At 56.4% G+C, this 15,806-nt stretch overlaps 1 protein-coding gene and 1 long non-coding RNA gene across 12 annotated transcripts in view; one reads left to right on the top strand and one right to left on the bottom strand.

Moving 5' to 3' along the window:
• PMFBP1 (polyamine modulated factor 1 binding protein 1) overlaps positions 1–15,806 on the top strand; it is a 79,728-nt gene that overhangs the window by 61,842 nt on the left and 2,080 nt on the right. For 4 of the 11 annotated variants that reach the window (XM_083513487.1, XM_083513491.1, XM_083513486.1 and 1 more), the window contains 25 exons: positions 5,017–5,163; positions 5,637–5,708; positions 6,878–7,045; positions 7,363–7,425; positions 7,632–7,799; positions 7,994–8,077; positions 8,583–8,750; positions 9,070–9,312; positions 9,395–9,616; positions 9,706–9,936; positions 10,016–10,138; positions 10,242–10,368; positions 10,479–10,615; positions 10,712–10,958; positions 11,208–11,397; positions 11,681–11,834; positions 11,959–12,126; positions 12,203–12,370; positions 12,456–12,623; positions 12,702–12,848; positions 12,938–13,105; positions 13,206–13,268; positions 14,412–14,521; positions 14,646–14,720; positions 14,988–15,081. In XM_083513487.1, coding sequence (XP_083369613.1) covers positions 5,017–5,163; positions 5,637–5,708; positions 6,878–7,045; positions 7,363–7,425; positions 7,632–7,799; positions 7,994–8,077; positions 8,583–8,750; positions 9,070–9,312; positions 9,395–9,616; positions 9,706–9,936; positions 10,016–10,138; positions 10,242–10,368; positions 10,479–10,615; positions 10,712–10,958; positions 11,208–11,397; positions 11,681–11,834; positions 11,959–12,126; positions 12,203–12,370; positions 12,456–12,623; positions 12,702–12,848; positions 12,938–13,105; positions 13,206–13,268; positions 14,412–14,521; positions 14,646–14,720; positions 14,988–15,081 — 3,705 coding nt within the window. Of the gene's footprint in view, positions 1–5,016; positions 5,164–5,636; positions 5,709–6,877; positions 7,046–7,362; positions 7,426–7,631; positions 7,800–7,993; positions 8,078–8,582; positions 8,751–9,069; positions 9,313–9,394; positions 9,617–9,705; positions 9,937–10,015; positions 10,139–10,241; positions 10,369–10,478; positions 10,616–10,711; positions 10,959–11,207; positions 11,398–11,680; positions 11,835–11,958; positions 12,127–12,202; positions 12,371–12,455; positions 12,624–12,701; positions 12,849–12,937; positions 13,106–13,205; positions 13,269–13,667; positions 14,522–14,645; positions 14,721–14,987; positions 15,082–15,806 lie in introns of all 11 variants that reach the window. The other 7 variants (XM_083513493.1, XM_083513489.1, XM_083513488.1 and 4 more) reach the window with 5 other exon arrangements.
• On the bottom strand, positions 616–7,741 carry LOC310711674. Its single transcript, XR_014528565.1, has 3 exons — positions 7,604–7,741; positions 6,850–7,033; positions 616–5,142 (listed from the first exon to the last, which is right to left on the bottom strand). It is a non-coding gene; the product is annotated as an uncharacterized lncRNA (long non-coding RNA).

Genomic DNA, 15,806 nt, shown 5'->3' with positions numbered 1-15,806 from the left:
GCACCCCTTAGTATTGGATTTAGTAATAAACAGCAGTTCTTTGGCCCTTCAGTGCTAAGCTGCCAGCGCTCTGGGCCAGCCATGGTGGTCCACAGTGTAAGGCAGGAAGGCACTGAGATCTGTGCTCAGGGCTTCTCTGAAATGACACAGCTGACTCCTTTCCTTAGGAAATGCTACCTGCTCATTTCTCCCGTCCACCTCTTCTCTTGGCGCATTATGATGGAGCAAGACTTTCACCACAGGATGAAATCTCATCTGGCTTAATTCTGTTGTGTAGATGTTTGCCTTGGACTTTCTGGATTCCTCCTCAGTTTTCTTTTGTTAAAAAAAGAAAAATGGGTGCTGTGTTTGGCTGTCTTCCAGTCCCATTCACCTTTTGGGTTGATGCCACCTGACCCCAGTGCTCTGTTGCGAAGTGTATGCTTTATTAGATAATTCGTTCTAATTCCTTTTTGAGTTTAATGTCACCTCTTCAAATGCTCCTTCAGTGGAGACCCTTCTGCCATTTCCTTCCTTTTGCATTGTCCTCCTCTAACACTCTGCCTGCCTCTCTGGCAGCTGCCTGACTTTGAAGTACAGAAATGACTTCAACATCCACTCTTCTCTTCTTCTTGCTTTGGGTACTTGGGGGTGGCTGCCAATCCAGGGTTCGGGTGGGTGAGAGGGCCATTCTGTCTTCCTTGGCACTCGGTCAAGCCTCTCCCTGGCACAGGCAGCTTGCTCCTCCTTGTGCTGATGCTTCCTGGATTCTTTAAACTTTGCAAGAGCCTCTGAAAGCCTCAGGTCAGGCTGCAGTCCTGAGACGGGCAGGAAAATGCCTCCTCCAGCCTGTGCAAGGGCTATGGCCAAGGGCCAGAGTGTAGGATTGAGCTTAAGGACAAGTTGCTTCCCTTCCTTCTTCTCTACTTGCGTACCAAGGCAGCCAACAACTTCATGGTGTGCTGTTCCAAGGCCCATGGGGTGCCCAGAGGATCATGTGCTTCTCTAGACTGCGTGGGAGTTGCTGTACCAGGGCTGGTCTCCCGCTTCCTGCATCAAGCAGTCTTTGGGGTTGGAGACCTCTGAGACTTGTTTTACAGATCTTCCAGTAACTGACCTTCTGGAGAGCTGGGAGGGGCCTGAGTGCAGGACAGAGACTCTTTCTGTTCATGTTGCTGAGGGAATTGGAACATGTCTTACAGCCCAAAGGGCTGGGAACCCCCTTCCCTCCATGCTGTGTGGTGGGCAGCTGGTATCTCTGCACAAATCGGCCCCTGATAGCTACCATCTTGCGGGGGGGGGGGCTGCTCTCCACCAGCCTCTTGCTGCCCTTCCCCATCTCTGCCCATCAGCCCCTCGGATGGACTAAAATCTGGCCGGCCTTTGTTGTTTTCCTAATTTCCATTTTGTATCCTAAAATATGCACTCTGAGTTCCGCTCGACAGACACCCCTAATCTAATCTCCACGTCTGCTTTCTAATTTTCGCAGTCAGGGTAAAACAAATTGGCCGGCGTTAATTGTCTGCACAGCAGCCCGGAGCTTCGAGCTGTGATTTACGAGCTCAGAGCAAGCGCTCTGCAACACATTTTTCTTAATTTATTTTTAATGAGTCTCTCAATTAATTTTCTTGGAAACATCTTAATGATGTTGGAGGCGGGTGTTAATGAGGTCTGTGCTCATGCGTCATTTTGCATATTTTGCTGTGCTGAACAGTGCTGTGCCTGCCAGGCCCGTTTGTGGAGGAGAGGGCAGGAAGGGGGTTCTCCTTCCCATTTTTGAAGACGCGAGGAGTAGCAAAGGCTCAGGATCCAAGTCTGTTGTTGAGACCCAGGTTTAAGAGGAGCCTGGCTGCTGGATCAGACCAATGGAGGCCTCCTGTTCTTAATATTGGCCAGCCAGAGGCCCTGTGAGGGATGTACACCTGAGGGCAACAGCATCCTGCCTGCCTGGGTTCCCCTGTAAGTGTTATTCAGAGGCTTCATACAGCCTCTGACACGGGAAGCACACAAGGTCCCGGGTGGGATCAGCCCACCATCTAACCAGCCAGCCAGGTGCCCCACACCCTTGTCCTGGGCTTCTCTTTTCATCTGTCTCAGGGGTTGGCAAAGTTTTGTGGCTTGGGCCGGTTCACAGTCCCGCAGATGCCTCAGTGGGCCAGAGTGTTCACTCACATGCAAACACTATTTCTGGTGCTCCTTCCAGTGCAGAGGAGGCGTGCGCAGCTTCCCATTGACTGCAGGAGCTTCCTGCAGCCAGTGGGAAGCTGGCCAGCATCACGGAAGGTGGTCCCCACTCTGCTCCGCGCCAGTTCAGCGCAGTGCATGGGAGCCGACCAAGCGGGCGGCGGGGGTCCGTGGGCTGGTTAAATGATCCCCATGGGCCGCTTGTGGCCCATGGGCCTTAGGTTGCTGACCCCTGATCTATCTCTTTCCACACAATGGTGAAATCCCCAAGCAGACAGCAGTACACTTTCCTCACCCTTCAGCAAGTTGTGATCCTGTGAGCAGGCCCTTGAAGGCCTTCCTTGTGTGCTTTGGCCCAGAAGCAACAGATGCCCATGGCAGACGTGAAAGTGCTCCTTGTGCCCCTGTGGTGCCAAGTGGGGCCCACTGAGCCAACAACTCAGGGTGCGACTGCCCAGACCAAACAGAGCCGCAGCAACCTCTCAGACCAAGGCCAAGTCAGGAGACTCCCTCTTGCCTAGGTTAGACACCACCCCACTTGCCCAATATGCTGGCTAAGTGCCAACAGGGGAACCCCTTCTAGTAGAAAAGAAGAGGCCCAGATTGGGGTTGACTGGGGATGTGAAGAGCACCCAAGGTCAGGCAATGAGTGAACCACACAGGCTCCATCCTCCCAAGAGGACACACCAGGGAGCGATGGCACAAGCCAGCAGCTGCACACCTGAGGATGAAGTCCACAGGTCTGTGCCTGGCATGGCAAGCACAGGGCACCTGGCAGTTGCCACCTGATACACCCACGTCTTTCCTTAAGGCTGGTGGTGTGTTAAGAGCTGCCCAGAACTCAGAGGTAATGTGGTCTGTGACCTGGGGGTGTGGTTCCAATTGAGGGATGCGGTTCTTTGGCGTGGGGAGGGGCGGCCCCCTGCTCCCTCCCCACGCTTTGTTGGCATCTGGGAAGATGTGAGCCGTTGTTGTTTTCTCACCGCGTGTCAGTCTTCATTAAATCACGAAGGAGCAGAGCAGAGACAGCTTTTGTCCCAGCCAGAACGTGGCAGCTGTTTAATTTCAATTAACACAGCCTTGAAAAGAATAACATGAAGGCAGCAATTAAAGGGAGGCGGGATTTCCTCGGTGGCTTTTTGCCGTTGCCTGAGTCGCTCCACAGCAAGGGGGGGGTGGGACGTGCCTCCCGCTTGGTGCTGCAGGCTCCTCCAGGTGCCTCCTGCTTTCAGCATCCTTCTCCACAAGGTGCAGTGGCAGTGCTCCCAGGTGACACACCAGCCCCACACAACATTGCCTGTCCTTTACCTTGAACTGGTCCAGCCATACAAAGCATGAGAACCAGGGGAGAAGATGCTTGGGGCTTGGAGCCCTCCTTGTGGAAGGACGTGATGAGGAGGATGTAGTTCTGCCTCTTCTTGAGTAGGCTTAGCTACCCATCCCACAGGCTGCAGTTCGGAAAAGCTCAGAGGATGAAGTAACTCCTGCAGCTCTCGGGAGCACTCTGGACTCAGGATCTGGCCCAGAAATGAGACCTCATGTCTCTTTGGACCCGCTGGGTCTGAAGCAGCCAGGATTTGCGCTGTGATTCCCAGTGGGCACATATGGCCAGCAACCACTCCTTGCCTTTGGGCATCCCAATCAGCCCAAAGGCGCCGGTTCTTTGACGCTTGTTCTTTCGTGCGTGGAGGGAGGGGAAAAGGAGGGGAAAGGCTGCTATTGATCGGGTGCTTTAGGAGGGAAAGGGATCTCCTTGGCTGTCTAAACACTATTGATCCTCTGCTGGGCCTGCAGCTGGCAAGGAGGAAGGGATTAAAACCTCACTGCCGACAACTTCTTCTTTGGTGGCTGAGCAGAGAGAGCAGGAGGGCCACAAAAGGGGAGCCAAGGCAGCTTCCTCCTCTGCATCTGGAGTGGCAGAGGAGCAGGGAGGGCCCCGGTGGAAAGCAGTCGGCCTGTCTTGCATCTGGCAAAGAAGGTTAGTGCTTCCAAGAGCCACAACAGGTCCATTTCCTCTAAAGGCTCTTTGGATTGCATCTGTTTTGGCCACCTCCCTGGCAGACCAAGAGGCTTCTACCAGGACAGGTGGTCCTCCGACCGCTGAAAGTGGGTGCCTCCATCTGCATTTCTGGCCTTTGCCCAGGAGGTTGCCATCATCCCTGCCTTCTTGGCCCCTATAGCCTCCTCGCCCTTCCCTCCAGAATGACTGTATTCATTTTGCCCAGGAGTTCATGGCTGACCCAAGCCTCCTCTACCTGTAGGTCATGAGAACTGCCCCCAAGAGGCATGTGTGTGGATGCAAGAGTGACTGTGGGCTGCGTGGGCTGGGAGTACCTTCCCTGCTTCCTCACTGATGCTCCCAGTTAAGGCGAGGAAGCTTCCCCATCAAGAGGTCTGTGCTTCTTTCCAGTGGGGTTGCCTCTCACTGACCTTCATCTGAATATTGCACTGAGATACGCAGCCAGAGTTCCCAGCACATCAGGAGTGAGGAGGTGGCTCTTCAGAACAGAAACAACATTTTTTAAAATGCTAGGTTGAGACCAGCTTGATGGTGTGCTGGGCTAATCTTTTTTTTAAAAAAGGTCTCTGCTTGGCACCAGAAAGACATCAGATGTGGCCCCAGGCAAGCTTCCCTGCAGAGGGCGTTCTGCAAGTGGGCGCCCCTATCTCCTCTAGCCCCTCCACACCTGAGTCCAATTTCTGTTTGAAGAGGCAGCCCTGCATTGACCTGGAAGGGTGCCAGGTTTGCCCAGTGAAGTAGTCAAGTTCAGGGCTGAGGCAGGGAGCTCATAGCCCTGCCAAAGACCCAGAGGGAGTGGGAGGAGGCTCTCATGCCGTTGTGTTCCCTTCCAGGCTGCGGAGCAGAGCGAGGCACTGCACAGACTCCAGGAGACCCACAGCGCCCTGCAGCAGCAAATGACCGAACAGGAAGGCCTCATCTGCCAGCTGGAGATCCAAGTCCAAGAGCAGCAGGAGGACCTGCAGGGAACCAGAGAGCAGGTATAGAGTGCTGGACCACCTGGACAGTCCCCCCCCTCCCCAGAATGAAGGACTTGGGGGCAGGCAGAAGCCTGGTAGAGTGGGAGGCAGTGGGAGCCACAGAGCTTGTTTTATTGTCACCCCCTGTGAGCTGCCATCCCACCCCACAGAGCCATGCTGGGGGCCTTACCCAAGCCTACGCTCCTTGCCCCAGGCATCTGAATGCAGGCAGGCTGTGCAAGAGTTGGAAATGTAGCAAGCCCTAGTGGAGGAGGCAGGCCTAGTGCTAGAGAGCAGAGAACGAAGTGAGCAGGACGAAAGGCTTGGAAAGACCTCCTGGGAGCCCACTGATGGCTTCTGGCATTCACACCTTGCTTTCCCTGTCTGAAAACCCTCATGGCTGGCTGGCCTGCCTGAGGATCCCCTGAGCTAGATGCTCGCTTTCAGGCCATGGCTGCCACAAAAGAGCTGCAGGTGCCCAATTTGTCTTCCAGATCTGGCAGCAAAAGCAGCAAATGGCAAAGCTGGCAAGAGCAGCAGCTGATAGCCAAGCAGCAGAGCAGCAGGTACCATGTGTCCCTCTCCTGGCCCTAGTCCAAGGTGCTTGAGGGAAGGAGGTTTGTCCCAAGAGGACCACGTGCCCTTCTCTTCCCTGCAGTCTCTGGGCATTTGGGCTCTTTTGATTTCTTTTAAATGCTTCCATCCCTGGGTTCCTCCCAGAGGCTCCCAGTGATAACGATATAATGCTAGAAGCCTCTGAGACAAGATGGATAAGTTGGAGCTCTTTGTCTTAGAGGGGAGCATAGATATTGTGGGCAAAACCGAAACCTGGTGGAAGGGAAAGATCCAGAGGGAAACTGTTGTCTCCAGATACACACTCTAGGAAGGACAAAGATGGCTGTATTCTGGCCTCAGAATCAGTAAATGCTTCTGGATCCCAGTTGCTGGGAATCACAAGTGAGGAGCGAAGCTAATGTATTCTCGCCCTGCTTGTGGGCTTCCCTTTGGGGGCATCTGGCATCTGGTTGGCCACTGAGGACCAGGTGGGGCTGGGCTGGGCAAGGCCATATGCCTTTGTATGCTCGGGTGACACAGGTTCAATTTCTGGTGGCATCACTAGGTGGAGCCAGGAGAGATTTCCTACTGGTTGCTGCAAGTCTGTGTCAATCTTGAGCTAGATGGACCATTGACCTTACTCATTACAGTGGTACCTCGGGTTACAAATGCTTCGGGTTACAAACACTTCGGGTTCACTAACCTGGAAGTAGTTACCTTGGGTTGCGAACTTTGCCCCAGGATGAGAACGGAAATCGCAAGGTGGGAGGCCCCATTAGCCAAAGCGCACCTCAGGTTAAGAACGGTTTCGGGTTAAGAACGGACCTCTGGTACCACTGTATAAGGTAGCTTTTTAGTGGGGCTGATCCAGCAGGACCCTTCTGACCTTATTAGCAAACAATAATAACCCATTAAATAATTTTAAAGCCAGGAAATCAGGAAAAGCAATGCCTGTTAAACAAACAAACAAACAAACAAAAAAGGCTCAGTAATTCCCAAATACCCTCCAAAACCTTCATCTAAAAACTGATATGGGGTGGGGGGCGGGAACGGCAGGTCTCAAATCCTTTGCCACTGCTACTTTTTGGAGGAGGGGCAATTCTGGGGTTAACCGAGCAGCAAAGCCTCTTTGCAGGGTTCTTCTGTGTTTACCTTGTTTAAAACGCTGTTGCCATGGCAGGTGCAGCAGTACAAGGACATTATCCACCAGCTGCAGGAAAATTTGGCAGCCTCTCGGGCCTCCCAGGCTGCCTCCGAGTCCAGAGTCCGCAGCAGGGAGGAGGAGATCCAGGACCTTCAGCAGAAAGAGTCCTTGGCACGTCACCAGCTGAGGATGCTGCAGAGTGAGGTACAGCCCAGTGTGAATTGGGAGAGGCCAGAGAAACCCACCCACTCAGGAGCTAAAGATGTTTTTTAGCCTGGCCCTTTTTTCCTGGAACCAGGTGGGGCAGCAGAAGGAGCTGCTGAGCACATAGCAGCGCGTGTCCCACATCCTCCAGGAGGAGCTGCAGACAGACAGACCAGGAGCTAAGTGCCCTGCAGAAGGTTGTGCGTGAGCAAAAGGCACACTGGAGGGAGACGGCTGGGCAATTGAAGCTGCAACGTCCCTGCCAAGTGCTTTGGGGTTGAGGCCTCTGCTCAGCCCTTCTCTCTCTTTCTTGCCAGGCCCAGAGGACCAAGGAGCAGCTGGCCTCCTTGCAAGAGCAGCTTTCCACCTGCCAGACTCAGGTGAGCCTTCCTCTTCCTCCTCCTGCTCCTCTCTCACTCCAAGCCCAGAGAGACTCTGTTCCAAATCCCAGCCCAGCTTGCCCCAGTTTCTTCCCGCACTAAACTGGGACTTCTGTGTATGGCGGGACCTCCCCCTGGTGTGCCTCTCTGCGGCCTTCTTCCCTCCACATCCTCTCACGTGGTGCTTTGCCTGGCCTTGGATGCAGCTGCAGCAGAGCGAAGAGTGGGCGGAGCAGAAGGAGGCTGACTTCCAAGCAGCACAGTGCGAGCTCTCCCAATGCCAGGAGCGGCTGTCTGACGCCCACGCAGAGCACCAACAACTGGCTCAGAGCATGGCAGCGCTGGTGGAGCAGCAGGAAGCCTCCAAGCGAGAGGTAGGCTGGCTAGCTGTTGTAGGACTCCCAGGCCAGACTCTTCCTGGCCCAGCAGCCTCCTGCTGCTCTTTCTGCCAGAGGGAGAAGGTTGTTGCTGCAGCAGCACCCAAGGAAGGTTCCAAGTTCTAGGCATTGTCTCTGGAACCCCCCCCCCCCCAAGCTGCCAGTTCTTAGTCAGGCCCTTCTTCCCCTAGGTCGATCTCCGTGACCAGACAATTGTGAAACTTCAGGGATGTCTGAAAGCAGCTGAGGAGGAGCGGGTGCAAGGGAAGGATGAGGTGACATTTTGGGGACAGAGAGCCTCCTTGTCACAGTCTTGAAAAAGTAGCCCACAAAGGGTGGAGCTCCCAAGGTGACCAGCAGCCAGGCCCCCTCCCTCCCTCCCCAGTGTCCTCTGAGCAGGGGAAGAGTCCCAAGGACAGCAGACTGTCCCCCCGCAGAGGATCAATCACCAAAGGGCAGGTCACAGGAGGTGCTTGTATGTCCTCAGCAGGTTGTTTGGAAACAAGCAGGCAAATCGCAGGGCAACGCACAGTGAAGTTCTCTGGGCTCTCACCTGTTCCAGCAGCTGGATTGACTATAAGTCGGCAGCTCAGGATCTATCTTGACAAGCAGCAGTTGGGGCCGTAGTGCAAGGATGAGGGTCCGGGGACTTTGCCTCACATAGCACAGAGGAAAAGAGCCAGGCCAGGGGAGGGAGAGAAGGGGCAGGATGAGATGGTCTGAATGTGTGGGTTGCCCGGCAGCCTCCTGAGGATGCTCATCTGTCCCCTCCACTGCCAGCTTGCAGGTAAAGAGGCCGAAGTGAACCACCTCAGGGGGCAGCTCCACCACCTGCAGGATGAGCTGAGGAGCCTGCGAGACTCTTGCACTGAGCAGGAGAAGGCAATAGTGGAGCAGACTCGGCTCATCTGCCAGCTCCAGCACGAGAAGGAGTCCTCCCTCAGCAAGGTCCGTGCCCTCTGGTGGGGGGTGGGGGTGGGGAGTGGTTGCAAACTCAGTTTGGCCCTCATTTCCCTACCAGCTGATCTCAGTTTCCTGCCACCCCCTAAAGTTTGAGTCCCTTCCCTTCAACGGTCTGCAGCCTCCTTGCATCCTTGTGGGCTGCCTCTCCTCCAGGTGCTCACCCAGGACCCCTGACTGCAGGGGGAAGGAGCCAATTTGGGGCCAGTTCCATTCCTTGCTGCATGGGGAAGAGAGGAGACCAGGCTCCAAGGCACCCCTCCTCTTACTCACGTGACAACCCCCCCCCCGCCTATGCTATTTGCAGAGCCAGAGCAAGGCTGCCGCCCTGGAGCAGCTGCAGGGTGAACAGCTCTCTGCCCGGCAGGACCAGCAGGCCAACATGGACCAGCTGCAAGACAAGCTGCAGCGCCTGCAGCAGGAGCTGGATATCTGCAAGGGGCGCAACCAGGAGAACCTTAGCAAGCTGCAGTCCCGCGAGTGCCGGATCGAGAAGCAGACACTGGACCTGGAGATGCTGGTTCAGCAGTGCCAGGTCCTCAAGGAGCAGGTGAGCCCAGCCAGCTGGCTGCACCCCACACCCCACTCCTGCCCTCCCACCCAGAGCTGCCTACCTCCCTTTCCCCCCGCAGCTCCTTTACTACGAGGAAGTGACCCAGAAGCAGGAGCGGGAGCTGTCCTGCCAGAGCGAGCGAGAGCGGCACCTGCACGAGCAGCTGGGCCAGGTGGAGAGCAGCAGCACCCTCCTGGAGGGCAGCCTGGAGCTCTACAAGAAGAAGTTCCAGGCCTCGCTGAGCAGAGCCGGGGAGCTGGAGTGCCAGTTGCAGCGCCTGGAGGAGGAGGCCGCCTGCCAGGTAGGGGCCCCGGTTCAGAGGGGAAGGCAGTAGCAATGGGGGCCTGGCTGCTTTCCTGGCCCTAAGCTGCGCTTGCCCTGTTGCCGCAGGCCAAGGAAAAGGACGAGGCCCTCTATAGGTTGCAAGCGGAGCAGCAGATCCTGCAGGAGGAGCTGAAGGGCAAATGCTGGCAGGCCAGCCGGGCGGAAGACACCGCTGAGCAGCTGATGCGGGAGCTGCGCGACACCCAGGTGGAGCTGGCCCAGAGCCAGCAGCTCGCCTGCCATTCTGAAGACACCATCCAGGCGCTGCAGGAGGAGTTGGCAGCCAACCGTGTCCAGGTGAGCCTGGCCTCGGCCCCTAACCCCACAGGCAGCAGAAGAGGGAGCCACCTCTGACTGACTGCTGTGTGCTCTTCAGCTCCTAGACCAAGAGGCGGCGCTGGCCACGTTGCACAGGGACTTCGTTTCTTACAAAGCAACTCACAGCTGCTCCAACGGCAGCTATGAAAGCCAGATAGTCGCCGCAGAGACCCTCAGGCAGGTAGGCCCTGCTCTCGGGCCACAACACTTGTTGAGGGGTGCTGGGGGGAGCCCTGGAGATGTAGGGCTCCAGGCTGAGTCGCGGTTCTCTTTGTTCTGAGCAGAAGCTGCTGAAAGAGGAAGAGGAGAGCTCTAAGCACCAGCAGCAGGCTGAGGAGTACCAGGGCCTGGTGCAGGATTTAAAACTGGAGCTGGCGAGGGTCACTGAGCAGAAGAGCAGCGCTCTGAACGGTAGGAATGAGTGGAAGTAGCAAGGACGTAGGCCAGGTCTCACGCTTGGCCTGAGCAGACGTCGGGCTGGGCTCGGCCGGTGCTGAGCAAGAGGCCACCTTTTTCCCCAGACTTGGCTCACCTGGAGCTGAACTTGCAAAGCCTGTATGAAGAGGCAGCAGCTGAGAGGGACAAGCAGCAGCAGCAGGTCCAGCAGCTGCAGATGGAGCTCAAGCAAAGCCGCAAGCTGGTTGCTCAAAGGGAGCAGGTGAGCACCTCTGCCTTCCTTTGTTGGGAGGCTTGCTGGGGTGTGTGGGTCCTTGTCTGAGGCTGTCTCCCTCTCTGCACTCCCTCCCACCCACAGGCCATCCAGAAGCGAGATGCAATCCTGCGGAAGTCCCAGGCGGAGATGGTGCACGCCTGCAGCACTCTGCAGGAGAAGGGGCAGGAAGTGGAGCAGCAGCGTGCCCGGGCCCATCATCTGGAGGCCAGCCTGCAGAAGGCCCAGCGGGAGCTGGAGCACAGCAGAGCAGAGTGTGCCACATTGCGTGCCGAGGTACAGGCCCTGCGGCGGAGCTTGCACGAGAGCCAGGAGCAGCACCAGAAAACTGGTGAGTGGGGCCAGGACATATGAGGCTGGAGGCCAGAAATTCCTGTCGGTAACATTGAGACTAGATTACTGGGCAGTGGCAACAGTTGGAGCAAAGCAGCAAAGGTGGGAGTGAGAAGCAAGCCAAGGACTCATCCCCTCTCCCACCTCCCCAGAGCTTTGTGGGATGCTTCAGCCAGCCCACCTGCTGGTTTCTTCTGCTCCCCTTTGGGGCTCCTGCCAGCATCTCAGACCTCCCTCCCCCCCACAGCCCAGGAGCTGGTGCAGCAGGAAGAGCAGGTGCTGCTGGCCCAGAGCAGCCTGCACAACGCCCAGGAGCAGCTGAGTGAGCGGCTCACAGAGCTCACACATCAGACACAGGCTGGCCGCCGGCTGGAGGCAGAGCTCCGGGTTCTCAACGAAAGGCTCTCCGTTGCTGAAGCAGAGCTGGAGCAGAAAAGGTAGCAGCTGCAGTGGCAAATGGCAGGGGTTGGGGTCTCCTTAGGCCCTGACATGAGCCTTTATGGAGGGAAAGGATTGCAGAAGAGGAGGGGCGCCTTCCGTGGCTACTAGTTGTGAAGGATCAAAGAGCAGTGGGAAGGGAGCTGTTGTCCTCAGGTCCCACTTGGGGTTTCTCTTGAGGCATCGTGATGGGCTGCCTGCTATCAGCAAGAGGAGGCTGGTCTAGATGGAACCACTTTGACCCAGAGTTTTTATTCTTGCTGCTGATTCTGCCTCCCTCAGAGAGCTATTGGAGCAACTGATGGGAGAGCTGAGCCAGTCAAAGCAGCAGCACCAGGCAGCCATGCAAGAGTCCCAGCAGCACCAGAAGGAGGCATCTCAGCTGCAGCAGAAGCTACAGAGCAGCCGGGAAGGGCTGAAGAGCCTGCAGCTGAAGGTGGGGAAGGGGAAAGTGGGAAGGCTTGAAGGGCAACTGCCATCTCAGCCAAGCCAATTGCTTCTGCCTGCGGGAGAGCTCAGCTGGTGGCAGCCTGAAGCCTTCTGGTATGTGCCGCCCACAGGTGCAAGGGAACCAGTCGGTGCTGGATGAGTTGCAGGCACAGCTGGGCCAGCAGAAGCGCCAGGAGGAGGAGCTGCAGCGGCAGCTGCGAAGGGCCAAGGAGCAGGAGAGCCAGCTGGTACAGCAATGCAAGGAGCTGCAGCATCAGCTCCAGAGCAGCCAGTGCAGGGTGAGCCACTGGGCAGGGCTGCAGGGAGGAGGCGTGTGCCAAGTCTCCCAGGAGCTGACAGCCCCCTGCCTTGCAGTTGCAGGAGGAAGAGTGGAAAGCCCAGAGCCTGCACACCTGCGCCACAGAGCGGGAGACAGAGAGCCGTGTTCTGCGTGAGCAGCTGAAGCAGCAGAAGACGGAGCTGGAGGTGCTCCGCAGAAAGTATGAACACGCCCAGTTGCAGCTGCAGCAGGAGACAGCAAAAGTGAGTGCTGCCATTGCCACCTTCCCTGCCCTCGCCTGCCTTCTTGCAGGTTGACCAGGCTTGCCTCCCTCACCCCACTCCACAGGTGTTGCGCCAGGAGGCCACCCTCTCCCAGCTCCACACTGAGCTGCACACTGCCCAGGAGAAGGAGCGCCAGAGCAACCAGTCCCTGGCTGCAGCCAAGAACATTGCCCAGGACCTCCGGCTGCAAGCCACGTCCTGCCAGGCCAGCCAAAGGGAGGTGGTGGAGCAGGTAAGGCCAAGCCAAACCTGGGCACCTTTTGGAGGCCAGCCAGCCGGGGAGATGACCTCCACCTTCCCTTCTTGGCAGCTGGAGCAGAGAACCCGGGAGGTGTCCTGCCTGCAGGCGGAGCTGCAGCTTGCCCAGCACAGGGCAGACCATCTGGAGGAAGAACTGAGCGGCTCCCGAGAACAGCTGCAGCAGCTGCTGGCCATGCAGAGGGAGAGGGAGCAGGAGGTGAGCACCCTGGCCCAGGGAGGGAGGGCTGGAGGGGCCTTCTTGCTCAGCCCAAGCTCACCCAGTGGGCAACTCCTCTGTCTTCACAGGCCTGTGCCTCCGAGGAGCGGCTGAGCGCCCTGGGCAGCCAAGTGCAGCACTGGCAGCAGGAGCACCGGGCGGCCGAGCGGGCTCTGGCCGAAAAGGACGAGGAGCTGGTGGTGATGAAGGTGGAGCTGGCCTCGCTGGAGGAGAAGTGTCACCAGGCGACAGAGGAGGTGACAAGGGGCTCCCTGCAGGGTGGAGGGATACACAGCCAAGTCCTCCTCAGGTGGCTGATGCTTTTCCTTTGGTCCTCTCCTGGGGCTGCTTTGGCAGAGAGAAGAGCTGCAGAACGAAGTCAACGTCCTCCGGCAGAAGTTTGTGGTTTCCAGCCGGGATGTAAGTAAAGCTTGGGGAGGAGACACATCCTCCGGACTCCCCAGGGGCACCATCCACCTCTGCTGCCCCTAGAGGAAAGCAGATCCCAAGTCACTGGGGAAGAAGGCCCTAAGCGAAGCATCCAAAGAGAGTCCTCGTGGCTTCTGGGTGGCACATTCACAAGCTGACAAAGGTCACAGCAGGCTGGGCTGGCTGCCTCAGGGAGCTGTGAAAGCAACAAGCCTGACTAGCCTCAAAGCCAGAGCTGGTTGCACCCCATGCACTGAGGTTGCCCAGCATATACTCTCCCCCTCCCCTCCCAACCCATCGGCCCCTATAAGCCTTGGTTTGTTCTTCTCTCCAGAGTTAGAGCTCAGCTGATCTTGTTCTTTCTCTCCTTTCCTTCTCTTTGTCGCTCAGCTTCCTCCAGCTTTGTCTTGTCCCTCTCTTCACCTGCTGCTGCTCTCCTCCATCCTTTCCTCAGGGCCGGTTGCCCTGCCAAGTTCTTGAGCATCTCTGATACTCTCCTTTGCATCCTCTTCCGCTTGTCCACATCCTCTCTAAGGTCTGGTGCTGTCCTCAAGTGGAACTTGACCAAGGTTGAGGTTTTGCTGGTGGCACAGCGAGACCACCCACTGAGATTGAGGGGCAAGCAAATGAATTTGCAGAAGACCAAAGAAGGTTCCTTGCCACACAACGTAGAACTCGTTGATGGCACTCACTGCCACAGGGTGTGCCGACGGCTGCCAATTAGAATGGTTTAAATGGGGGAGTAGACAACCTCGAGACAAAGAGATGTGCCAATAGATGTTGGCCATGATAGCTTTGTGGAGCCTCCTTGTCCAGAGGCAATCTACCTCTGAATACCAGGCACTGGGAAATGTTCTAGACCTGGTCCTCTGCCTTTGGGTTTCCTGGCAGCACCTGGTTTGGACCCCCCAGATACCGCACCAGATGGAGCTCTGAGCCTCTTGGTCTGTGGCTCACCAGAGACCTTGTGGTTGCCATTTGGGAGTCTTGTTTGCATCTGGCTCTGCTCTTCATTCTTTGGCCCTTTCAGAATAGTTTAGGGGCAAGAGCGGGGAGGGGCCAGTGGAGGTTGCTTTGCGTTTCTGGAACCATGCCCGGGTGGCCTTCCTAGACTGCCCTCTTCTTCCCTGGCAGGTGGAATCCCTGCAGACCTCCCTGGAGACAGCACGGGCCGACAGCTACCGCCTGCATCATGAGAGTGAGTTGGTGGTGACCAACGTCAGCCAGTGGGTGAAGGAGCAGAAGTGAGTTTGGGCCACCTGGCTGTGGCAGCCTCCTCCTTGGGTGGGTGGGAATGGGCTCTAGCAGTACTGCTTACCACCTTTCCTTGCCCCTTGTTACTTCCTCCCAACTGGTGTCTCGTTGCAGGCAGGTGAACGAGAAGTTGGGTGACAAGATCCGGGACCAGATCAAGCAAATTGCTCAGCTGACGGGCGAGAGGGAGTAAGTGCAGCAGGCTGACACGGGCGGAGGGGGGCCTCCTCCAGGCCTCCCACACTTCTGCTCTTCCTCAAGGGGTGGGCAGTAAGCTCACCTGCTGGTCCCAACTTCCCCTGCCACCACCCCACATCTCCAAATATTGTGCAGGACAAGAGGTGCTTTTAAAATTCAGGCACTCCTCCTTTCCTTGTCCTATTATCCTCATGTGTGAGTCCAAAGTCTGCTGCATGGCTGTTTGTTCCCCTTTCTTAAGGCAGCTTCTTTCCACAGCCACCTCCATGGGCTAATGGAGAGACTCCAGCAAGAGAATAAACGCTTGAAAAGTGAAGTGGATGAGCGGCGTATTGAGTGTGAGCGCCTCAAGGTGAGTGGAAGGCTCGGTAGTGAAGGGCCAATAATCCCAGGGGTCCATATGGCAGAGAGTGACATCCTGAGGCACTCTCAGTAGGCTGCCTCAGTTTCCCAGCAGGGAAGGTAATGAGTGAGTGGCAAGGTGTTCTGTGAGCCTGCAAGGCAGGCATTTCTTATTTGAAGTAAAGTACTTCTGGAACCCTAAACCCACAAATGCAGAGTGGGCCAATATTGCCGTAACAGGAGACATGGCAGAAGATGGGACAACCCCAAGGATTCCCCAGACCACCCACATCATTTAATGAGAAGGCACTGAACAAGTGCTATTGTGGAGGCTTTTGCAGTTCTGCAGCAAGAGCACAGAGAAGTAGGCTTCCTGCATCCAACCCACAATGAGTGCCTGGTAGTGACCACAGAGCCTGTGTGTTGGGCAAATCCACTCCTTGAAAACACAGATCCTCAGGCTGCCGGAGGAGGAACAGCGGATGGTTCACCAACAGAGATGATTACATAGTGATTCATGATAGCCAAAGCCATAAATCTTAGCTATTGAATTTATTTTGGAAAAATAGTGTGAATAAGAAAAGCTGCTTTCCATGTCTGGAGACTGAGCAGCTGAGAACCCAGATGAAGGTGAGTGACTTAGAGAAGAATTTTCATCCTGCCCCCAAACCACATAACAGCCCTCAGGGCATAAGGTCAGCAAAGCCTCCCTTTCTCTAATTACCTTCAAGACTG

Source organism: Podarcis liolepis, assembly GCF_965112155.1.
Source record: "Podarcis liolepis genome assembly, chromosome: 7".
In the NCBI taxonomy this organism is placed as follows: Eukaryota; Metazoa; Chordata; class Lepidosauria; order Squamata; family Lacertidae; genus Podarcis; species Podarcis liolepis.
This window is presented reverse-complemented; position numbering and strand designations above follow the sequence as displayed.